This window comes from Hyperolius riggenbachi, chromosome 11, assembly GCF_040937935.1.
Source record: "Hyperolius riggenbachi isolate aHypRig1 chromosome 11, aHypRig1.pri, whole genome shotgun sequence".
NCBI classification, from domain to species: Eukaryota; Metazoa; Chordata; class Amphibia; order Anura; family Hyperoliidae; genus Hyperolius; species Hyperolius riggenbachi.
The window spans coordinates 121929713-121955074 of record NC_090656.1 but is presented as its reverse complement, the minus strand read 5'-3'; the positions used below and the strand labels follow the sequence as shown (position 1 = coordinate 121955074).

The window sequence follows — 25362 nt, the reverse complement described above, 5'->3', positions numbered from 1 at the left end:
AAATGGCTAAAACGTTTTTCCTCCATGCGCAGATCATGTCCTCTAGTCCTTTGAGAAGGCCTAGGGACAAAAAGCTCATCCGCCAAGCTATTATATTGCCCTCTGATGTATTTATACAAGTTAATTAGATCCCCTCTAAGGCGTCTTTTCTCTAGACTAAATAAACCCAGTTTATCTAACCTTTCTTGATAAGTGAGACCTTCCATCCCACGTATCAATTTTGTTGCTCGTCTCTGCACCTGCTCTAAAACTGCAATATCTTTTTTGTAATGTGGTGCCCAGAACTGAATTCCATATTCCAGATGTGGCCTTACTAGAGAGTTAAACAGGGGCAATATTATGCTAGCATCTCGAGTTTTTATTTCCCTTTTAATGCATCCCAAAATTTTGTTAGCTTTCGCCACAGCGGCTTGGCATTGAGTATGATTATTTAACTTGTTGTCAATGAGTACTCCTAAGTCCTTCTCCTAGTTTGATGTCCCCAACTGTATCCCATTTATTTTGTATGGTGCTGCTAGACCATTAGTACGTCCAAAATGCATGACTTTACATTTGTCAACATTGAATTTCATCTGCCATGTATGTGCCCATATAGCCATCCTATCCAGATCCTGTTGCAATATGACACTATCTTCCTGAGAGTTGATGATTCTGCACAATTTTGTATCATCTGCAAAAATAGCAACATTGCTAACTACTGCATCTACTAGGTCATTAATAAATAAATTGAAGAGCACTGGACCCAGAACAGACCCCTGTGGGACCCCACTGCTAACAGTCTCCCGTTTTGAGTACGATCCATTGACCACAACTCTTTGTTTTCTGTCCATTAGCCAGTTCCCTATCCATGAACACAGACTCTTCCCCAGTCCTTGCATCCTCAACTTTTGCACCAGACTTTTGTGGGGAACAGTGTCGAATGCCTTTGCAAAGTCCAAGTATATCACATCTACAGCATTCCCAACATCCATATTAGCATTCACTACCTCATAAAAGCTGAGCATGTTAGTCAAACAGGACCTGTCTTTAGTAAACCCATGTTGATGCTGAGAAATAAGATTATTTTCTACTATGAAGTCATGTATAGTATCCCTTAGTAACCCCTCAAATAGTTTGCATACAACTGATGTTAAAGAGAACCCGAGGTGTGTTTAAAGAGACACTGAAGCGAAAAAAAAAATATGATATAGTGAATTGGTTGTGTACTATGAATAATTACTAGAAGATTAGCAGCAAAGAAAATATTCTCATCTTTTTATTTTCAGGTATATAGTGTTTTTTCTAGAATTGCATTATTCTATAATATGTGCAGATTACACAACACTCAGCTTTCAAAATGAGTCTTTCAGAGCAGTCTGCGAAGTAATGACCTCTCCTCTAGCAGAGAAAAAGTAAACAGTTTGCTTACAGTTGAGATAATAAAAGTCAGATAACAGCCCTCTTCACGACTAACTTACTCGGAGAGCTTAATGGCTTGTTTGCATAGAGATAACAACTGGAGTTTCTCAACTCTTCCTGTACTGGAAACAATTACACTGATGTATCTGATCTTAATGTTTTATTTCTTAGCTGTACTACACATACAAACCATAATATCATATATTTTTTTCCGCTTCAGTGTCTCTTTAAAGAATGTTATCTGCATACAGAGGCTGGATCTGCCTATACAGCCCAGCCTCTGTTGCTATCCCAAACCCCACTAAGGTCCCCCTGCACTCTGCAATCCCTCATAAATCGCAGCCATGCTGTGAGGCTGTGTTTACATCTGTAGTGTCAGTCTCAGCTGCTCCCCCGCCTCCTGCATAGCTCCGGTCCCTGCCCCCGTCCCTTCCCTCCAATCAGCAGGGAGGGAAGGGATGCAGGCGGGGACTGGAGTTTTGCAGGAGGCGGGGATAGCAGCAGACTGACACTATAGAGATAAACACAGCCAGCTCTGACAAGCTGTTTGTCAGCAGCGTGGCTGTGATTTATGAGGGATTGCAGAGTGCAGGAGGACCTTAGGGGGGTTTGGGATAGCAACAGAGGCTGGGCTGTATAGGCAGATCCAGCCTCTGTATGCAGATAATATTCTTCAAACCCACCTCAGGTTTTCTTTAAGCTTACAGGTCTATAATTTCCTGGATCTGATTTTTTGCCCTTCTTAAATAATGAGAAAACCTGGGCTGTATGCCAATCCACTGGGACTCTGCCAGTTGCAAGAGAGTCACAAAAGATAAGATAAAGGGGTTTATCTATAACTGAACTTAATTCCCTTAGGACCCGAGGATGCATGCCATCCGGGCCAGGTGCCTTGTCTATTTTTAATTTATTTAGTCTTGCCTTCACTTCTTCCTGCGTTAAGTATTTAATATTACAGTTAGAAGATTGAGACTCTTCCGCCTCTGTAGTTTGCAACAGTGCTGTGTCTTTTGTGAAGACAGAAGCAAAGAAAGCATTTAATAACTCTGCCTTACCTTGGTCATCCACCATTGAGTTCCCACCCTCATCCTTTAGGAGTCCTATACAGTCAACCTTTCTTTTTTTAGAGTTAATGTACTTGTAAAACTTTTTTGGGTTAGATTTGATATCCTTAGCGATTTGTTTTTCAGCTTCAATCTTTGCCTGCCTAATTTCTTTTTTACAATTTTTATTGCACTCCTTATAATTGCTTAGTGCAGCCTCGGTCCCCTCCTGTTTTAAGACCATATAGGCATTCTTTTTCCTCTTCATTTTATCTTTAACCTTTCTATTCATCCATAGAGGCCTTTTTTTATTCCTAGATATTTTGTTTCCATATGGGATATACATACTACAATATTGATTGAGTATAAGTTTAAAAGCTTGCCATTTCCCTTTAGTGTCTTCCCCTTGTAGTACATTATCCCAGTTCACCAAACCTAGTGCCTGCCTAATTTGATTGAACTTTGCTTTTCTAAACTTCATAGTTTTAGTTGTCCCGCTGCCCCGTGGCCTATCAGTCACCAGATCAAACGTTATCATGTTGTAATCACTATTTCCCGAATGTTCTTGAACCTGCACATTTGATACATTATCTGGTCTATTAAAAATGATCAGATCCAGTAACGCATTCCCCCTAGTTGGTTCAGTTACCATTTGAGTCAAGTAATTGTCCTGTAGTGCTGCCAGAAATCTGCTGCTTTTACCAGACTGGGTAGCCTCAATACTCCAGTCAATGTCTGGAAAGTTGAAGTCGCCCATAATTATGACCTCATTTTTACTTGCAGCTTTTTCAATCTGCTGTAGTAATTGCAGTTCTGCAGCTTCATTAATAAGAGGTGGCCTGTAGCATACCCCAATAAGCAATTGGCAACTTTTATTTCCACCATGAATATTTACCCAAACGGACTCCACATCTTCGCAATCTTCGCATCTTCCTCCATCTCATTATTGAGGACAGCTGTAAGAGAATTCTTAACAAAGAGACAAACCCCTCCACCTTTTTTCCCTGTTCTATCCCTCCTAAACACATTGTATCCTTTTAAATTAGCTATCCAATCATGGCTTTCATCCATCCATGTCTCGGTTATTCCCACAATGTCATAGCCTTTGTCATTCAGAATGAACGCTAGTTCGTCTATTTTATTTGCAAGGCTCCGAGCATTGGTTACCATGCACTTTATATTTTTACCACCACATTTACCAATTTTATTTACATGAAATGGGCTACTTGAATTTTTACCAACCTCCTTAATCCTTACACTGTCCCCACCCCCCTCTCCACCCCCCATAATGTTAGGCTCCCACTGTCTTTTTACCTCATCTTGTCTACGTATTGAGACTTTATCCTCCCGCCTCCCCCCAGATCCTAGTTTAAAATCTCCTCCAACCGTTTAGCCATCTTCTCCCCCAATGCAGCTGCACCCTCCCCATTAAGGTGCAGCCCATCCCTGCTGTAGAACCTGTAGCCGACTGCAAAGTCTGCCCAGTTCTCCAGGGACCCAAACCCTTCCTTCCTACACCAATTTCTCAGCCACTTATTTAACTCCCTAAGCTCCCTCTGTCTCTCAGATGTGGCACTGGCAGTATTTCAGAAAACACCACCTTGGAGGTCCTCGCTTTAAGTTTATATCCAAGTACCTGAAAGTCATTTTTGAGGACCTTCCATCTCCCACTAACTTTGTCATTGGTGCCAATGTGTACCATGACAGCCGGGTTTTCCCCAGCCCCACCCAGTAATCTGTCAATTCTTTCCGCTACATGCCGAACCCGAGCACCCGGGAGGCAACAGACTGTACGGCATTTACAGTTTCTTCGACAGATTACCCTATCTGTGCGCCTAATAATTGAATCCCCTACCACCAGTACCTGTCTAGCCTTAGCTGCACTTATATTCCCTTTCTCGTTACAGCAGTCTGCCCCTTGGTTGTTAAGGAGAACATCCTGCTGCAACATTGCTACTCCTGAATCATCCTACCCAATATTACGCAAACAAGCATACTTATTAGTGAGGGACAACTCGGGACTAGCCTCCCTGCCACTTTTTCCCCTACCCCTTCTAACTGTGACCCAACTAGCGGCTGCCTCTGCTTCTTGGTCCGGCTGTACTCCACCCTCCTCATCTTCAACGGTTCCATTCAGTGTCTGGATCGTGAGATCCAAGCTCTTCTCCATGTTGTGTATGCGTCTCAGTGTTGCGAGATGCTTATTTAGCTCTGCGACTTCCGCCTCTAACTGAGCAACACCCAGGGCAACAGTAAACACCCTCAATCCGCTGATCAAGGCATGCATACATGTTGCAGGATGTACACTGTACAGCATAGTCCAACATGATGACTTTTGTGTGGGGAAAAATTATTTAAAGTAAACTGTGGCGGTAAAATATGAAACGGAAGAGTAAGTGTAGCTGGGGAGGAGGAAAGGGAGAGTAAGTGAAGTTGGGGAGTGAGTGAAGTTGGGGGGGAGGAGGGGGGGCAGAGGGGGAGGGGGGAGGGGGGGAGGAGTGGAGGTGGAGTGAGTGAAGTTAGTGAAGTTAGCATTAGTGTTGATCGAACACCCAGATATTTGGGCTCGGGTCGGCTCTGCCGAACATGGTCCAGATGTTCGGGATATTCGGCCGAACACCGAGCCTAATTGAAGTCAATGGGGACCCGAGCATGCCTGCTTTGCAGGCCTGAAAAAACTTGCAAAATGAGGGAAACTTCTGCAAAATGGGTTGGAAATAGTGAGGGGGCATTTACACATAGATCTTAGGCTCAGAATAAAAGCAGGGACTCCTGTTTGCAGAGCAGTGCGTTAATTATACTTGACTGCCAATAAAACAAATAAAACACCCCAAAAAAGGCATACGTGTATGGGGAAAAACTGCACGCTTAAGGCCAATGCAGTTTATTGCCATTGCATTTATCCATTTTATACAAATGAGATCCTGAAAAGCTGTCCTAGTACCAATGGGACCAGCAACGCTAACCCAGCACACAGGATGGAACAGGAGGTACAGGAGAGCAAGGCCACGCTTTGTGACACAACCCAGGCCTTGCATGAGGACAAAATGCATGCTTAATGCAATGCATTTTGTTGCCATGCATTGATAAATGTAATAGAAATGAGATATTCTGAAAAGCAGTCCTACCAATGGCACCAGCAACGCTAACCCAGTACACAGGATGGAAGAGGAGGTACAGGAGAACAAGGCCACGCTTTGTGACACAACCCGGGCCTTGCGTGAGGACAAAATGCAGGCTTACAGAGAACCCGAGGTGAGAGTGACATGGAGGCTGCCATATTTATTTCCTTTTAAGCAACACCAGTTGCCTAGTTGTCCTGCAGATCCTCTGCCTCTAATACATTCAGGCATAGACCCTGAACAAGCATGCAGCAGATCAGGGGCTTGATTCACAAAGCGGTGCTAACCTACTTAGCACGTCTAAAGTCTTTAGACGTGCTAACCAGGGTGCTAAGTAGGTTAGCACCGGATTTCTCAAACAGATCGCGCGCTAACTTTGCGCGAGCAAAGTCCTATGCGCGCGCTAAGTCCCATAGGCTTTATTGGGCACTTCGTGCGGAGCGCCCTGCGCTCTGTGCAGTGCGCGCGCAAAACTTTGCGTGCATACCTTTGCGCGCGATGCAAAAAAAATCTCTTTTAGACGTGCTAAGGGGCTTTTCACAGGCGTGCTAACAGTTAGCACCGCTTTGGGAATCAAGCCCCAGGTGTTTCTGACAATGTCAGACCTGGCAAGATTACCTGCATACCTCTTTCTGGTTTAATTCACACACCACTTCGTCCAAATAGATCATTATGACTGCCAGGTAACTGGTATAGTTTAAAAGGAAATAAATATGGCAACCTCCATCTCATTCTCACCTCAGGTTTACTTTAAACCAGGGGTCTCAAACTCGCGGCCCGCGAGCCATTTGGGGCCCTCGATACAATATTTTGTGGCCCTCGCCGGCAAAAGCTTCCTTATAGTTCGCTTCAGTGCTCCCAAGTAATCCGCCGCATCCCCGCCGCTAAACGAGGGCTGCAGAGCCCCCAAATCGCCCGGGGGGCAATCCGCCGGCATTTCCTAGAAGGGGCAGAGCTTTCAGCTCTGCCCCTCCTGACGTCAATCGCCACACGGATCGCCGCCTCTCCCCGCCCCTCTCTGTGAAGGAAGAGTGAGAGGGGCGGGTAGAGGCGGCGATGCGCCGCGATTGTGAAATTCCTTATGCGGCCCAGCCTTATCCTGACTTTGCCTCCTGCGGCCCCCCAGGTAAATTGAGTTTCAGACCCCTGCTTTAAACCAATGCATTTTGCCGCCATGCATTGATAAATATTATACAAAGGAGATATTCCTGAAAAGCAGTCCTATTCCTATCTGGGACCAGCAACGCTAACCCAGCACAGATGTTCATGGTGCTTGGTCGGGGTGTGTTGCGAAGTCTGTTCTAATCCACGATTTATTCATTTGTATTTGTGTCAGACGGTCTGCATTTGCTGTGGAGAGGCGGATACACCTATCTGTAATGATGCCTCTGGCAGCGCTGAAACAACGTTTGGACATAACGCTGGTGGCAGGGCAAGCCAGCACCTCTATTGCGTACAGTGCCAGTTCGTGCCAGGTGTCTAGCTTAGAGACCCAATAATTAAAGGGGACTGATGGATCGTTAAACACGGCTACGCCATCTGATATGTAGTCCTTGACCATCCTCTGCAGGCGAGTGGTGTTGGAGGTGGAACTGCGCGAATGCTGTTCTGTGGGCTGCTGCCTGGGTGTCAGAAAACTTTGCCACACCTTGGAAACTGCCGATACCGTTGCTTTGTGGGCACTATCTGCAGCTTGCGTTGTTCTTTGCTCCCCTCCTAGTCCTGGGTTAGCGGAAATCAGTCTGTCGGCGTGGCTGGAGGAGGATGCAAATCTCCTCACCACTTTCTCCACAAGGGCCTTGTGGTATTCTTGCATTTTTACCTGTCTGACACTTTCTTCAATCAATGTTGGAAAATTGTCTTTGTATCATGAATCCACAAGGGTATAAACCCAGTAACCCACGTCCGCCAGAATTCAGACAATGCGTGGGTCGCGTTCAGTGCAGCCTAACATGAACTGAGCCATGTGTGCCAGAGTCCCAACAGGTTACTCGTCGTCATCATCATCATCATCATCATCATCATCATCATGTTCTGTGGTTGCTTGTGGTGCACCAGCATCATGCCCACCTTCTTCCTCGTCTTCTCCTGCCCATTCCCGCTGAATTGTGGAAGTCAAACGTGCACGGCCATGTCCCTCGGCAGTTGAGGCATCCATGTCCTGCTCCAACTCCAGCTGTTCCTCGTCCTCTTCATCATAGAAGGGACCAGCAGTTCCTGAGGCAGATTGCCTGATGTGGATATCACGTGCGGTGTCCTCTCTGAATTCCTCCTCTTCCATCCTGATTGCGTCTTTCTTGGTCTTCAACATTGATTTCAGTAAACACAGCAGTGGTATTGTAATGCTGACTAATGAGTTATCACCGCTCACAAGCAGCGTGGATTGCTCAAAATTTTGGAGGACTTCGCAGAGGTCCAACATGGTGGCCCATTCTTAATCACAGAAGTTTGGCAGCTGACTGGATAAGCCTCGGTACTGCTCCATCTGGTACTGGACTTCTGCACTCTTCTGCTCGCAAAGGCGTGCTAACATGTGCAGCGTCGAATTCCAGCACGTGGGGAAATCAGACAACAAGCGATGGTTGGGTAGACTGAATCGCTGCTGCAACTTGATGAGTGCGGCTGAAGCCGTACTGGATTTGCGGAAATGCTTTGCCACTTGTCGCGCCTTCTGCAGAAGATCCGCGACATCTGGGTATGTCCTCAGGAACCGCTGAACCACTAGGTTCAGAACGTGGGCCAGGCAAGGGATGTGTTTCAGCTTTGCCAACTGTAACGCGCTAATGAACTTGGGCCAGGCAAGGGATGTGTTTCAGCTTTGCCAACTGTAACGCGCTAATGCTTCCATTATCACACACAACCAGGCCTGGTTCCAGGTCCAGCCGTGCCAGCCACAACTGGGTCTGTTCCTGTATTCCCTTCCAAATTTCAGCACCTGTGTGCTGCTTATCTCCAAGGCAGATCAGCTTTAATAAGGCCTGGTGATGCATGGCAACAGCTGTGCTGCACCGCTTCCATGCACCTATTGCTGAATTAGCGCTGCCGGATGAGGTAGATTTTGGAGAGGCGGTGGAGGAGAAGGAGCCAGAGAGGAAGGTGCTGTCATCAACTCGTAGGGACGCAGGTCCGGCTATTTGAGGTGTTGGCAAAACCTGTGCCATAGCGGGTGAGGAGTCAATCCCAGGCTCCACAAGGTTCACCCAGTGCACCGTAAGGGAGATGTAGTGACTCTAGCCAAACGCACTCATCCACGTGTCAATGATGAGGTGAACCTTGCAGGCAACTGCATTTTTCAGGCTTCGGGTGATGTTTGCGACCATGTGCCCCTGTAATGCTGGCACAGCACAGCGCGCAAAGTAGTGGCGACTGGGAACCAAGTATGGCCATCGACATCATGGATTTGAAGCTCTCTGTCTCCACCACTCTATATGGCAGCATTTCGCAGGCCAGGAATTTGACAATGCTGGCTGTTAGTGCCATGGCCCGGGGGTCGTTTGCTGGCAATTTTCTCCTGCGCTCCAACATCTTCGGGACAGACAACTGAACAGTAGGCTCGCAGACTGAAGGGCAGTTGGTTGTTGTCGTCGATGACTGGGAACAGTCGAGCACTACTGCTGCGACTGACATCGGGTACTGATGGTTGGCCAACACATAATGGCTGGTCTGTTGAGGAGGGTCTGGTGTCCAAAACGGAGGCAGTGTTGCTGGGGGCTGGAAGCGAGCCGGTACCCTGGCCTTGTGTGTCTGCCCACAGATTGCGATGTTTGGCTTCCATGTGCCGGCGCATGCTGGTGGTGGTGAGGTTGTTGACATTTTTTCCCCTGCTCATTGTGGTCCTGCACACCTTGCAAACCACCTTGGTTGCATCCTCCCTGCTGTCGTAAAAAAAAGGACCAGACTTTCGAAGACCTACTGCTTTTCTGGGAAGTTTGGCGCATGCCTCTTGTGCGCTTGTTGTGGTCGATATTCCCTGAATACTTTGTGGCACAACGCGAACTCTTGCAGCAGTGGGTTCTTCAGATGACTCATCTGTAGTGCTATCTCAACGGCGATCGCCTGCTTCCCATGTTGGGTTTGTGAACTCATCGTCCGTAACCTCCTCTTCCATGTGTGTGCACTGGACTAGAGCTCCTCAGAACAACCTCTGCGCACCTCAATCCCATCTCTTCCTCCTCTTGGCAGACCTGCTGTGATTCAAATTCTTGCGCACATTGCAAGATTTGGGTGTCTTCGTCCTCGATTTGCCTTTCAGTGATAATTGGTGCATTTTCAGCATCCACTGCTTGTGAATCCAGGCACAAGATTTGTGGCTGTTCCATTGACCTTTCACAGATGCAAGGTTGCACATCTGGATGGCAAAATAGCTCCTGCGAATATCCCATTGTGTCGTGGAACAATTGGTCGGACTCGGAGTCAGTATGTGGCCGTTGTGTGCATGGTGTAGCTGCCGGTTGTGTCCCGTTTGTGCCCACTGGCTCCTTGTAACTGGCATAGGACCTCGTGCCTGACAAGGATGGGCTGGTGCTTAACCCGCTGCTGGACGCTTGAGAGGTCAACCAATTCACTACCTGGTCCCATTCTTGTGGGTTATTGAGGGTTGTTTTTTGCCCGTACAAGATGGGCAGTATTGAGTGGGTTTTCTTCTTTGGTGCGCAAACATGGCCTCTAAGTGAACTGTTAGGGGAAACACCACTTCCCCAGCCCCTCCCTCTTTCACTGGATTTCTTCATAGTAGTCGTTACTTGTCACAAAGAAAAATGAAATAAACTTTTTTTTTTATGGGCTCAAGTTTTCCCAGCTGGCACTGAAAGTACAGGTTTTTTTTTAAACAATAAGCAACAGTAAAATTAAATAAACTGTGTTTTTTATGGGCACAACTGTTCCCAACTGGCACTGAAAGTAATTTTGTTTTTAAACAATAAGCCACAGTAACATTCAATACACTGTGTTTTTTATGGGCACAACTGTTCACAGCTGGCACTGAAAGTACTGGTTTTTTTTTTAAACAATAAGCAATAGTAAAATTCAATACACTGTGTTTTTTATGGGTACAACTGTTCCCAGCTGGCACTGAAACTGGGACCAAATATGATGGGCATGGTGGCAGCTGGCAGTGGTGGGGCAGGTGCACTGTGGCTGGCAACAAAAAAGATGGGCACTTTGGCTGCTGGCATTGCCTGCTGGCAGTGGTGAGGCAGGTGCACTGTGGCTGGCCTGGCAACAAAAACAATGGGCACAGTGGCTGCTGGCAGTGTCTGCTGGCAGTGGTGAGGCAGGGGCACTGTGGCTGCTGCCAATGCCCGGCAGTTGTGAGGCAGGGGCTCTGTGGCTGCTGCTGGCAGTGGGTGAGCCTGGGGCTCTGCGCCTGCTGCTGGCAGTGGTGAGGCTGGGGCACTGTGGCTGCTGCTTGCAGTGGTGGTGAGGCTGGGGCACTGTGGCTGGCCTGGCTGGCAGTGCTGGTACCTAACCGCTAGCTCTGTCTTCTACCTACCCCAAGCTGGTGCTGGCCCCTAACCACTAGCTCTGTCTCTTACCTACCCCAAGCTAAACCCCCATGTGAATGGCGGAGCCAGCGCGTGTTCGGGTATTTATATACCTGAACCACGTGACCCGCTCGGCCAATCACAGCTATGGTCACAGCCAGCTAGGCTGTGTGACCATAGTTGTTGAAAAAGCATCGTTGTCGCTTATTGGCTGCCTGCAAAGGCGCCAATAATCGAGGGGAGGAGACTGAACAGCACGGCCGAGCACCATGCGGTGCTCGGCTGTGCTCGAACTGAACCCGAACACCCCAATGTTCAGGGAATAACGAACAGTGCCGAGCACTGTTCGATCAACGCGAATCAGCATCACTTTACAATGACAGTCTAAGGTAATGTAGAAGGTTACAGCAGTTCATGAAGCCTGATATGTCAGCAAAGCAAATGAATGACTGCAGCAAAAGAAACTCTTACCAGTTGGCTTCACAGTCCATTCTCTGCTTGGCTATGCCAAAATCTGCTCCAATCCCAGGATGTATTACTATATGATACAGTGAGGCAGAAAGCCAAGCCGGAGTGTCCAATACCAGTCTCAGGGAAATAAATAGTCTACATGTATCATGGTCCTTATTTAAAACAAAGATGAAAAAATTACAACAAATGTGTATATATAGTCATGCCATTATGACAGTTAAGCAATAAATCCAAGGTATATGCCCTCTATGTGAAACATACGTATATTGCTTTATTTATTGTTTTATACAGTAACCATACAAGACACAAAATCCTCATAGAGGATCATAGTTATGCATCACAAAAGAGAACTAGAAACAGTTGATTAAAACCAAGAGTAAAAATTGTATAAGATAGCTAAATAAGTGCACCACCACCACCGTTTCAGGATTTTTCAGACGGACGAAAAGTGAGTGCCATTACTAACTGCAAGTCCCATAGTGGCAACACTACCCTGCACATAAATAACTGCTAAGGAGGAGCGCTCCATAGTGTAATAACACTTTAATAAAAATTCATGCAATATAAAATGCACTTACTGGGAAACAGAAAGTGGTACGCCTGTAGACGGGCAAAAGCCCTGGGTATGTCCGTGGGGGGCAGCCTTCCTGCCGCTGTGGCCTGTAGTGGTGGGGGTCCATCGGGTGGTGGTGAGACACAATCTGGATACCCCTGCAGGCAGCCAATGACTGCACTACACGTTTCGGTGTATCCATGCCTTTGTCAGGTGGTGTGGATACCCCGTAATGCGTAGTGATGTCATCGGCACACAGAAGTCCTGCAGGGTTATCCAGCTTGCGTACCACCACCACCCGACGTACCATCACTGCTGCAGGCCACAGCGGCAGGAAGGCTTTCCCTCATGGACATACCCAGGGGCTACGCCCATCTACAGGCGTACCACTTTTGGTTTCCAAGTAAGTGCATTTTATATTGTGTGAATTTATATTAAAGCGGTATTACACTATAGTGCACGCTTCCTTTGCTTTTGTCTCCTTTTCTCAAGTATGCCATCCAGCCGGGCATTAAGGAGCTGCTATTGTTTAACCATCTCCAGTCTGGTGATTCTCCTGCTCCTTAACGCTCAAGTTCTCATCTCTTTTTCATAAATTACTGCTGCCTGTGTCACACCATTAGGGCATTGCCATAAAGAGGCATACATTTGATCAAAGCGCCCATTGAAAAGGGCACAGGAAATAGTCTGTAGTAGAATATCGTTAAATTTACAGATATTCTACGACTCCCTTGGCTGCCAATTACCCAAAGTATCCAGTTCAGACTCTTCAACCTATCATACAAAGTTCTACATAACTTGTAACCTTCATACATTTACTCAGTAATCTCCAGTTACCATTCCTTCCTGGGGCCTTTCCTACTCTCATGAAACCTTCCTGTCCTTAACTACTTGCCAACCACGTAACAGCGATTGGCTTGAACGCGGCGGCAGCTCCAGGACCACTCCACTGCAATTGGCGTGAAGTCCTGGGACGGGGTTTTTTCAGGAGATCGCACACACTGAGGCGCGTGCATCTCCTTTAATGACGGAGCTCCACTCTGTCATCAGTCTTCCAGCGCTGGTCGGCAATAGGAGACTGTTAGACGGCGTCTAATAACACTGTACAGCGCTGCGATCTAAGGCAGCGCTGTACTGGGGACAGCCGTGTCACTCGTCTGTCACCCTGGGAGACACTAAAGCGATCTGCTTTCATAGTTTGATAAAACAGAGAAACCGAGAGCCCAATATAGTGTAGTATGTATTGGATCAGGGAGAATTAGTGTGGAGTAAGTAATTTACTTACAAACATGGGTTACCGTTTAGGCAACCACTATATAGGCAGGTGGGGAGATTAGACCTGTCCCCACTCAGGATTAAGATGTCGCTCTCTGAAGAAGGAAAGGAGGGTTTGTCACCCTTCCAACCACCAAGGGTGGATATCTTGACAAGTAGATGTACAGAGGCGCCAAAAGGATAAAATATGCTAAAATGTTTAAAATATTCGGGTGGTGGCGGTGGACCGGCCACTCAGAAATAGACTCGATGCTGTCGCTTAAGATAAAGACAATTTATTCACATACTCCATGAACAGAACCGCAACGCGTTTCACGGGTATATTGCCGCTTCCTCAGGCAATAAACAGATAGGAGTACACTGTAAAGACAGAGACAGATATCGTGTCCTTAGACCAATGTATATGTGTGCTGATGATTTTTGGTGCATAGTTATGTTAACGTGAATAATGGGTAAACAATGCTGTGGTTAGAGGTATTTCGGGAGAGGGGGTGAGGGGCTGTGCGGAGATTGTTATAAGAGTTAAAAATCGTAGTGAAAAAATGGGGCACTTACACCTCAGGCCCCAACTCCCCCACTACTACAGACCCATTGACCCCTCCACCAAACTCCACCTCGGTTATACCTCAACAAACCACTATCTGCAAATTTCGAATGCCCAGAATCACCCAACATATTGATAACAGTGAATCACAGAATCAAACCTTGTCATCCTCTTTTTTTAGAATTACCGGCCTCCCTATCACAAAACATTTTAGTCACCCAATTACCCAGCCCCATTTCGACCCGCTCCCTTCCACAACCACTAAAAAAGATGAAACGCCCACTATCCGATTCAGAAAGCGAGGATCTAGAGGTAAAAGAAAAAAGAAACAACCCCCCCGGCAACCAATCCCACCCCCACCACAGAAACCAAAAGAAGTATATTCAATTTATCCAGCCATATCCTCACAAAACATGAAACTGGCCTGCTAGAAAAATGCCTTTCATACTGTCCTACCAACCAATCGGAATTGTTTGAATTATTCAGTGATCTTAACACCTACATACGCAAACTTACCCTCAAAAGACATTTTGCCATAAAAAAACATAATACCTTAACATTTACGGACCCCACTGAGCTCATCATTACTAACAACGACGCACTTCCTATAGTCTCCATTTCCACAGCAGAAATTGAGACAGAGAAATTTATCAATACCAAAATTAAAGGTCGCTCACGATTTTATCCCACCGCTTCCAAAGGGAATTTCATCGACACCTTTTACTCCCTTGTTTTAAAAGACTTACAAGATCTCACCATCCCTGACGCCCTCCCTACCTCCAACCTCTCACTACCCGAAAGATTAGCCCTCAAAACTCTGCAAAACAATCTCGATATAGTCATAAAACCAGCGGACAAAGGGGGAGGGATTGTCATCCTAGATAGAGCTGATTACCTGGATGAATCCCTTCGATTATTAAACAACCCCAAACATTACACACGACTACATGCAGACTCCACCCCTGAAATTAACAAAACCCTTAAAAACTTCATCAATGACGCCCTACACTACAACATCATTACCAAGAATGAGAGGAACTTAATTATTAACCACCACCCCAAAACTCCCTTTTTCTACTACCTGCCCAAAATCCACTAAAACATCCACAAACCACCTGGCAGACCGATCATCTCTGGTATTGATTCCATCACCAGCAACCTATCTCGTTTCATAGACACACATTTACAGCCTCATGTCCAAGCCCTACCCTCATTTCTAAAAGACTCTCAGCACCTGATTCAATTCTTACAATCCACATCCTGGCAAGAAGACTATATCTGGCTAACCTGTGATGTCACTTAATTGTACACCAATATACCACATACCTTTGGACTCACTGCCTTACAGTACTATCTAAAATCGAATATATCCATGCCACAAATGCAACAATCATTTCTAATACAGTGCACGGAATTCATTCTTGACAATAATATTTTTACATTCCAAGACCATACCTACCACCAAGTCAGTGGAGTTTCCATGGGAAGCTCATTCTCCCCTTCTTATGCTAATCTGGCCATGGGACTTCTTGAACATATCAAAATATACCACGACAACCCGTTCTCCAACAATATCATCTTCTACAAAAGATATATAGATGATCTAGTGTTCATATGGAAAGGTACCCCCGATCTTATCCCTTCATTCCTTGACTACCTTAACACCAACCCCACAGGCTTACAGTTCACTTCTTACCATGACGCAGTATCAATAGAATTTTTAGACCTAGTCCTATATACTGAACAACACCATATCAAAACCAAAACATTTTTCAAACCGGTCGATACCAATAACTACATCCACTACCACAGTTTTCACCACTGCCCCTGCACCAAAAATACCCCATACAGTCAGTATAAAAGAATATACCACAACTGTACAGATGTTCAACAATATAATAGTCAATTCAAAGTCTTAACAACCAAATTCACCGATCGTCAATACCCCAAAAAACTTCTAAAAGACGCATATCTTAAAGCCAAAACCCACGGTCCATCACCACCACCAGCTGACAATCAGACTTCAGACATGCCGCGGTTCATCACTAAATTCAGTCACCAACACCAGTCCATTCGCAGTATTTTAAATAAGAGATGGGAGATCCTCCTCCAGGACCCCCACCTACGACCAATCATACCAACTAAACCCGCCATTACTTACAAACGCGCCCCTAACCTCCGCAGCATTTTGGCCCCCAGTAGGCTACGCCAGAGTTAGACCAATACCATGCGTCCGCCCACCACCCAGATACCAGGAATTGCACCATGCAACCACAAAAGGTGCCTAGCTTGTCAATTTGTTCTCAATACCTCATCATTTTCCTCCCTGGTCACTAACATTAAATATCAAATAAAGGACGTCATCAACTGCGAATCAAAATATATTATCTATATAATCTCGTGCCCGTGCCAGCTGCAGTATGTGGGCAGAACCACCCAACTAGCTAGAAGTAGAGTAGGACAGCATAATCCTGAATTATTCCGCATCACATTCATAGAATCAATTCCGCACAATCGTTCAGATTCTTTTGACTCCCTCAAGAAACGTGAAATGTATTGGATCCAAATTCTCAAAACTTTAAATCCAGATGGTCTCAATGAAGTACTGGAGAAAATTTACTAGTTCATCCCATTAACAGCGATCAGTTTCTCTTTTTAATCCCGTCCTCTCTTTTTATCTGTTACTTATTCTTGTTGTTATTACTATTATTATTATTATTATTGTTGTTGTTATTATTACTGTTATTATTATTGTTGTTATTATCATCATTATTTTTATTATTCTATGCAGTTAATCAGGAACCGGTTGAATTTTAATTTCCTTTATGCCTTGTTCTGATGGATGTATTTATTTATTTATATTTATTTTTTTATATGTAGACTTTTATTATATCTTTGTATGTCAATGATTAATTACGTCCTTTATGTCTACAGTCTTTTAGGGCGCAAAGATGCACCAATATGCACTTTATGTATGTTAGAATGAATGTTATTTGTTATCTATACCTTCTTTCCCCAAACAGTCTAAAAAATAACCACTTTGGGGCAGCAACATGCATCTTGTACATCTAATTATCCAAACATTTGTACAGCGCTTTTCTCCTGTTGGATTCAAGACGCCCCAGGAGCTGCAGCCACTGGGACGTGCTCAGGAGGCCACCCAGCAATATTAGGCAGTCTTGCCTTAAACTCCTTACAAAATAGGTGCTGACCCTAGCCGGGATTCGAACCCTGGTCTCCTGTGCCAGAGGCTGTGCCCTTAACCAGTACTCTATTCAGCCTCTGAATAGATACACTTTGTACACATTTGTTTATTTTCTGTTCCCCGAAGTTACACAACCACATCCCCTCTTGCTATTGGCCCAACTTAGGTTACATAACCTGTCCCCTGCTCCTATTGGCCCAACATAGGTTACATAACCTGTCCCCTGCTCCTATTGGCCCACAAACACGCCCCCAAGCTTGTTGCCTCCCCACCCATAGAAACACATTACCTGCCTATCACACAGCCCCCACCCCTTATTAACCATGCAATTGGTCCACCCATATACTCTCAGGTATATAAACCTTGATCTCCAGACTCACCGGTACAGAGGCGCTATTCGTGACCTTGAGACTGTACTGGTGAGTCTGTTTTTCTGCATTTTACTACATCTTATTGCATTGTGTTTTGCCACCCTTAATTTTCCCTAACCCCCCCCCCCTCCCCTAATAGTCCCCCCCTTTTTTGCCCCCCTTCTTTGCCCCCCCCCCCCCCCCCGTTTTTTCACTGCGATTTTTAACTCTTATAACAATCTCCGCACAGCCCCTCACCCCGTCTCCCAATATACCTCTAACCACAGCATTGTTTACCCATTATTCACGTTAACATAACTATGCACCAAAAATCATCAGCACACATATACATTGGTCTAAGGACACGATATCTGTCTCTGTCTTTACAGTGTACTCCTATCTGTTTATTGCCTGAGGAAGCGAGAATATACCCGTGAAACGCGTTGCGGTTCTGTTCATGGAATATGTGAATAAATTGTCTTTATCTTAAGCGACAGCATCGAGTCTATTTCTGAGTGGCCGGTCCACCGCCGCCACCCGAATATTTTAAACATTTTAGCATATTTTATCCTTTTGGCGCCTCTGTACATCTACTTTTCATAGTTTGATGCCTATGACAGCCGATTGCGCTGATTGGCTGGCCGGGGGAGAGAGGGATGGCTGGCCAGAAAATATATTTAAATAAAGCAAAATGTATTTAACCACCTATGGACCGACGTAGTTTCATTCTACGTCCAGCAGGAGGCAGCACCGTTCTGACTGGACGTATCTTCTACGTCGATCCCTTTCAGGGCTCTCAGAAGCACTGCGGGCATCCGATAAATGTAACAAAGTTGTCATTAGACAGATTTGTTACTAAGTAACAACCAGGAGCCTGGCTCCTGTACATGTGATCGCTGTGAGCCAATCACAGCGATCACTCTCACAAGCAGCTGGTCTGCCTGCCTCTCCCTGACAGGGAGAGACACGCAGTGCTCCACGGAGCAAAAATGTGAACTATAAACACTTTTAAACACTACTATTAACCCTTTGATCCCTTCCCCAGTGACCCCTTAGTGAGATATATATATATATATATATATATATATATATATATATATATATATATATATTTTATTTTTTTTTTCTTTGTGAACAATAGATCTATATATCTGAATATAGATCTATATATTTTCTGTACATATATAATATATATATCTGTTTATATAGATATATATATATATGTGTGTATACAGTATATAATATATAGATCCATATCTGTGTATATTGATCTATATTTCTGTTATAGTTTGTTAACGCTATAACTTTTACCCAATCCAATAAATATACACTGAATGGTTGTTTTTTTTTTTTTTTTATCAAAGACATGTAGCACAATAAATTTGGACAAAAATGTATATAGAAATTTCACTTTATTTGAAAAATGTCAGCACAGAAAGTTAAAAAAATCATTTTTTTTGACAAAATTCATGTCTTTTTTGATGAATATAATAAAAACTAAAACTCGCAGCAGCAATCAAATAGCACTAAACGAAAGCTGTATTAGTGACAAGAAAAGGAGGGAAAATTCATTTAGGTGGTAGGTCGTATGACCGAGCAAACAACCATGAAAGCTGCAGTGGTCTGAATGGAAAAAAAGGCTCTGGTCCTTAAGGGGGGTAAAGCCTGCGGTCCTTAAGTGGTTAAGAAAAAAAAAGCATGTAAATATTTATAAAAAAAATAAATAAACACACATCCCAGCAGCAATCGGAGCCCACCAACAGAAAGCTCTGTTGGTGGGCAGAAAAGGGGGGAGATCACTTGTGTGCTGAGTTGTGTGGCCCTGCAGCGAGTCCTTACAGCTGCAGTGGCCTAATTAATAAAACATGTCCTGGTCACTAGGGGGGATTAAGACCGCGGTCCTTAAAGAGAATCTGTACTCTAAAATTTTTACAGCAAAAAGCATACCATTCTATTCATTATGTTCTCCTGGGCCCCTCTGTGCTGTTTCTGCCACTCTCTGCTGCAATCCTGGCTTGTAATTAACAGTTTTAGGCAGTGTTTACAAACAAACTAACCAGCTTGTGATAGGCTCACATAAGCAGAGTGTGTGAGTCATACAGAGCCTGCAGGAGGCCTGCAGAGGGTGTGTATCGCTTCTATCCAATCACAAGCAGCCCTGCACATTCCACACATTCAAGCCTTAGCCCGACAGAGCCAACAGAAGGAAACAGATTAGATCATATAACAGAGATAACACAGCCACTGTGCAATTAGGAAAGGCTGCAGTAAGCCAGAGCACATTAGAACAGGCAAAGGAACTTATAGGATAGAGAAGAACTAAGGCTGAAAATTTTGTTACAGAGTCTCTTTAAGTGGTTAAAGAACAACTGTAACGAGAGGGCTATGGAGGCTACTATATTTATTTCCTTTTAAACAATACCGGTTGCATGGCTATCCTGCTAATCCGCTTCCTCTAATAGGCCATAGGCCCTGAACAAGCAAGCAGCAGATCAGGTGTTTCTGACATTATTGTATGTGTTTTTGGTGTTATTCAAACACTACTGTAGTCAGAGGACAGCCAGGCAACTGGTATTGTTTAAATGAAACAAATATGGTTGTCTCCATAGTCTCCTCACTTCAGTTGTCCTTTAAGCGTGGCCATCTTCTCACTTCCTAATCCAGGACTCCTTACAAGCTTCACCTTCTCTTTGGAACCTTCTCTTCCACAGCTTGTCTGTCAAAGCTTTAAAGCATGCGCTCTTTTATTGTACTCAACTTTTGCTTGCTTATTTCCTGCTGTATATTCTGGAAAATAAAAATTTTCTTGGTTTAGTTGCTTTCCTGACATACAAGCATGTATTTTGACAGCTAGGTGAGACAATTTGCAGTTCTTAAAAGTGACTACAGATGGCAGCCTCCATTTTCCTCTCACTACAGGTTTCTTTTAAAGAGGACCTGTCAGCCATACTATCTCAGAAAAAAAAACCACATAGATAAGTAGATAAATGCTTACTCTACTTACATAATATATGTATTGCACTGTCCAAGTTTTGATTTTAGTGATTTTTTTACAGTAAAAAAAGAGAAAATCCTTCTTAGCATTTCCCATTTTAGCTGTGGCTATTTTGAAGCCAATCCTGATGTACTGTAATTTCCTCTCTTACTCTCCTCTGTCTGATTGTGTATGCATTGCCTGCCCTTCCCTATAGAAAGTGCATTGTCTCAGCATGAGAAATATTGGCCAATCAGAGAGGAGCAGAGGTGTGGGAGGGGAAAACAGTAGGGAAAGAGGCTTTAGCCAATCAGGCTGCATTAGTTAATTCTGAAGGGAAGCAGAGAAGCAAAAAAGGACAGCCCAGCATGCCCTGCAACTTCATTTTTGTGTACCAAATTTTGGGTGTACCAAATAAGAGTCAGGTAAACTGGGGAATGATAATTTATCAACAAGAAAAGTAATAGTGATTTTAACTTTTGGATTGCTTGGTTAGCATCCTTATTACTTGTTTACCAGATAATATTAAATAATTGATTTTTGATTTTATGCCCGACAGTTACACTTTAAACATATTCTGTAATGATTATTCATTTATCTGTCTTATTTTCCAGTTACGAAGACTAAACAAAATGCGCTCTGCAGCACCTGGGGAAACTTTCACTATAAGACGTTTGATGGCGCAATCTATCGATTTTCAGGCATATGTAACTATCTTTTTGCCTCACAATGCGGGAAACATTATGAAGACTTCAACATTCAGATACAGCAAGAATGGGTTAATAATCTACCTTCTGTCTCTCAGATGTCTTTAAAGCTAAATGAAATGCTTATAGAAGTCAAGGACCATGTTCTTAAAATTAATGGAAAACGGTAAATATTATTAATATGTAAAGTCCAGTACATTGTGTGATAATGAACATTTAATTAAAAAATATGATAGTTACAGGCCCATAGTCAATTACATTTTCTCCTAAGTTCTTTCCTAGAAGATGTTTTCACATTTTATCAATAAAATATCTTAAACGCCCGAGCAAGCAAGAAACTACTAAAAAAAAGTTTGATATTAGTTTTTTTACATACTTTTTATGCGTGCATGAAAAAGGGATGTGTCACCATAGGGGCTATAGTGTGATATTTGCTAATTATCAGCCGCCCATAGTGGGAATTTTTTTATTTATCGAGCGCACAAATTTCCCACTATAGCTGCTATTTATAATGGTGCCTATGGCGGCACCCAAGCTTCTTATAACGAGTGTCAAAATTTCCCATTTCACTTTTTATTGCTATTTTAATGGTCAGGTGCTGAAAAACTTATTTTTCTTTGTTTGTTTTGCAAAGATTAAAAATTATATCCTGGGAGAAAACATTTAGGTAGTGACTAGAGCTACCTGGTTGTTTAGATCAGGGGTCACCAACATTTTTCGGCCCGGGGACCGCTTTCCAGTACAATCATTTCTCTTGGGACCAGAGAAGGTGGGGGGGAGAGAGTGATTTTCAGCAAATTGGATTGGGCATGGAACAGGGCTATGGTGAATGCGTATGGAAAACCATTGGGTCTCAAAACAACCACACACAAAGGTTCTCCCAGTATTAGGTAGACCCCTCTCCACTTTAGATAGCTAGGTGTGCCCCCAGTGTTATGTAACCCCCTCCCAAATATATATAGCTAAATGTACACCCAGTGTTTTGTAGCCTCTTCCCCAGTTTAGATAGCTAGATGTACCCCAGTGTTATGTAGCCCCTTCCCAGTTAGTTGAATGTGTCCCAAGTGATCTGTAGCCCCACCCCCTCCCAAGTTAGGTAGCTAGATGTGCCTCCAGTGTTCAGTACCCCCCTCCAGGTTAGGTAGCCAGATGTGCCCCCAGTGATCTGTAGCCCCCCCCCCCTCCCAGGTTAGGTTGCAGGATGTGCCCCCAGTCAGCCTTACCTAGGTGGGTCTGGCATCTTCTTTTTTTCCTTTCAGTAGAGCAGCATGTAGCAGAGAGTTTTTCAGCATCAAGACCTTCAGAGAGAGCACAACTGACGCTGTAATGAGAGAACAGCACCAAAGTCAAAGATAGCTTTATTGGCATGACAAAGATTCATTACAGGTATTGCCAAAGCAGGGGGAAAAAGGGGGACATGGGAGGGGGTGGGGTAGAGGGACAGTGGCTAAGCAGTCTGTGGCCATTTTTTCTTTTTAGGTTTACAGTTCCGTTATGCTCCTCTCAGCCTGTGGCATGCTGTGACATAGTGTGCAGCGATTGTCACTGTGGATTCCTCTTCTCCCAGTAGGATATATGTTTTTCTCTCGTCTTCTAGTGTGAGAAAGTCTGGGAATAGTTCCAACAATTTCTTAAAGTAAGTGTCCCTGGTTGCAGTATATTTGGGGCAGTGCAATAGGAAGTGGCTTTCATCCTCAAGGGTGTTCTGCTCACAGTGTTGGCATAGTCTCTCCTCCCTGGGTTTGTACGTCTGTCTGTGTCTCCCAGACTCTATTTCGAGTTTGTGAGCACTCAATCCGTAGATTTTCCTCTCTTGAGAGTTTTGCAGCTTTTCCAGGTATGGGGCCATTTTATATTCTCTTTGTATAGACTGGTATATGGTTAGCTTTTGTGACTATTTTATTTCACTCCTCCATTTTTCCACATAGTCTTCTTTGCTTCTTTGCTCTTAGCTTAGTGCACCACCTACTGACACTCTGCTGCATGCTGCTCTGCTGAACAAAACAAACCAGACACACACACAGTGATATTTGAGAAGTGAAATGAAGTTTATTGGATTTACAGAAAGTGCGCAATAATTTTTTAAATACAGTTAGGCAGGTGCATAAATGTGGGCACTGTTGTAATTTTATTGATTACAAAACCTTTAGAACTAATTATTGGAACTCAAATTGGCTTAGTCAGTGACTGCTGACCTACATACACAGGTGAATCCAAATATGAGAAATTGGAGGGTGGGCGATACTGGTAATGGTGTGGCATAGAGGGTGACGTCATCTGAGCGAACATACCAGCAACCAGCAGCTACAGCTCAATACGCTGCTAAGGCAGCTGAGAGAGCGTCAGTGACGCTGCGAGAACATGTACAGCAGAGAAGCCGAGTGTGGTGGAGAGCCGGCTGAGGAATACTGCTGCAGCCCGTGGAGGTGGTGAGAGCCCTCTCGGCAGGGCCGGCGCTACCATAGAGGCAAAGAGGGCAATTGCCCCAGGGCCCTAGAACTTGTAGGGGCCCCCAGTGGCTACAAGAGGAATTTTTTTTTTTCAAAAAGACCTTATCGGTTTTGAGAAAATCGATTTTAAAGTTTCAAAGGAAAAAAAATACACATTTAAAAACCTGCCGACTTTAACGGTTAATAGCAAATCCACCTTAAATGCTGGAAACCCTAAATTTGCAGGATATGTTAAGTAGATCATTGGGAATAAGAGGAAAAAACAATTTTTCAAAAAGACCTTATCGTTTTTGAGAAATTCGATTTTAAAGTTTCGAAGGAAAAAAGTATACTTTTAAATGCGGTAAATGTCACTTTGAGTAGCAAACCTAACGGTAGTGTAATTTTACATGTATCAAAAGAAAGAGCAATACATTTCCTGACGGGATTTCCAGGGGGTCCATATGCTGCTGCAGCGCTTTGGCCAGGGATCGCTATACAGCCGCAATATGGCTGTATGAAGATCCCTGGCATTTTTTCCTATTTTCCCAATTTTTTTTTTATGTTTAGAGTGTGGGATTTTTTTTTTTTTTAATTATGTGGGGTCCCCTCTCCTGAAAATTTTTAACCCCTTGTCCCCCATGCAGGCTGGGATAGCCAGAATGTGGAGCTCCGACCGATTGGGGCTTCACACCCTGACTATACCAGCTGCAAAAAAGGTCCCTTAATGCCGATTTTTGTTCCGGAGTATCTGTCGGGGGGCCCCCAGGTTTATTTTGCCCTGGGGCCCCATTGTTGCTTAAACCGGCCCTGCTCTCGGGCATAATTATAACGATGTACCGCAAACCTAACGCTATACGTTTATCAGCTGATACAAAGCAATTTTGGACTTGGCTAAGTGCGCAGTTGGGAAACTCCTGTGATATATATCTAGATGGAGAGAGGCCTATTGAAGGAACTGTGACTGCATAGCCAATGAATTCAAGGCTTATATATAGTAACTAAGCTGATGTTGTGGGAATGAACTGCTCTTTAAACTGAGACCTTGCAATATCTAAGGGCAATCAACTGGCAGCTGCAGAAATTGAATTGCTCCCGGGAGTAGTGTGAACTTTCAGGTTGAGTGTGGTGTGAAAGTGGTTGAGTAAATGACACAGCCGGCTGTGTATGGCTCTAAAAGTATACATGTAATGATTAGTGATGTATCTGATGATCAGTACTAGCTCTATCAGCACAGCATAGTCAGTATTTTATTCAAAGTGTGATCACACGTGAATGGGTGCACAGTAATATTCAGGAACACCAGAGAGTGATAGCCTTTAGTGACAGGGGCTATCACTAATAAGAGAGTGGTCGTACAGGCAATGTCCGTAACGGATTGGTTAGGCAGCGGTACAGAATCGTTAGACAAAATCGGAGTGAGTATTCAGGCAGAAGTCGGCAACAGATCAGATTGGCAGAGGTACAGAATCGTAAAGCAGAAAGTAGTCGGAGGTACAGGCAAAAGGTCAAACACAGTAATAATCAATAACAGTAATAATATAATTCCTAAGCTAGTGCGAATCCCCAGGGTCCTGCCGGTTCAAGCACACACGGATCTGACTAAAGTCCGAGAGCTTTCACTGCGAAGTTTCAGCAACAGACAATGAGCTACTGACATCCCCAAGCTTAAGTACAGACAGGCAATTCCAAACAACCCGCCCAGAACAGCCTGACCAATCAGTAGCGAGACCCAGCAGCCTGATGTCAGCTGACCAGCAGATCAGCTGATCCATCTCCTAAGCCCATAAAGGTCCTGCCGCTCTGCG

At 44.4% G+C, this 25362-nt stretch overlaps 1 protein-coding gene across 1 annotated transcript in view; it reads left to right on the top strand.

Moving 5' to 3' along the window:
• LOC137537707 (mucin-5AC-like) overlaps positions 1-25362 on the top strand; it is a 535576-nt gene that overhangs the window by 129703 nt on the left and 380511 nt on the right. Inside the window, exon 3 of the mRNA XM_068259643.1 lies at positions 21033-21291. Within this exon, the coding sequence (XP_068115744.1) occupies positions 21224-21291 (68 nt within the window). The 5' untranslated portion in view covers positions 21033-21223. The remainder of the gene's footprint in view (positions 1-21032; positions 21292-25362) is intronic.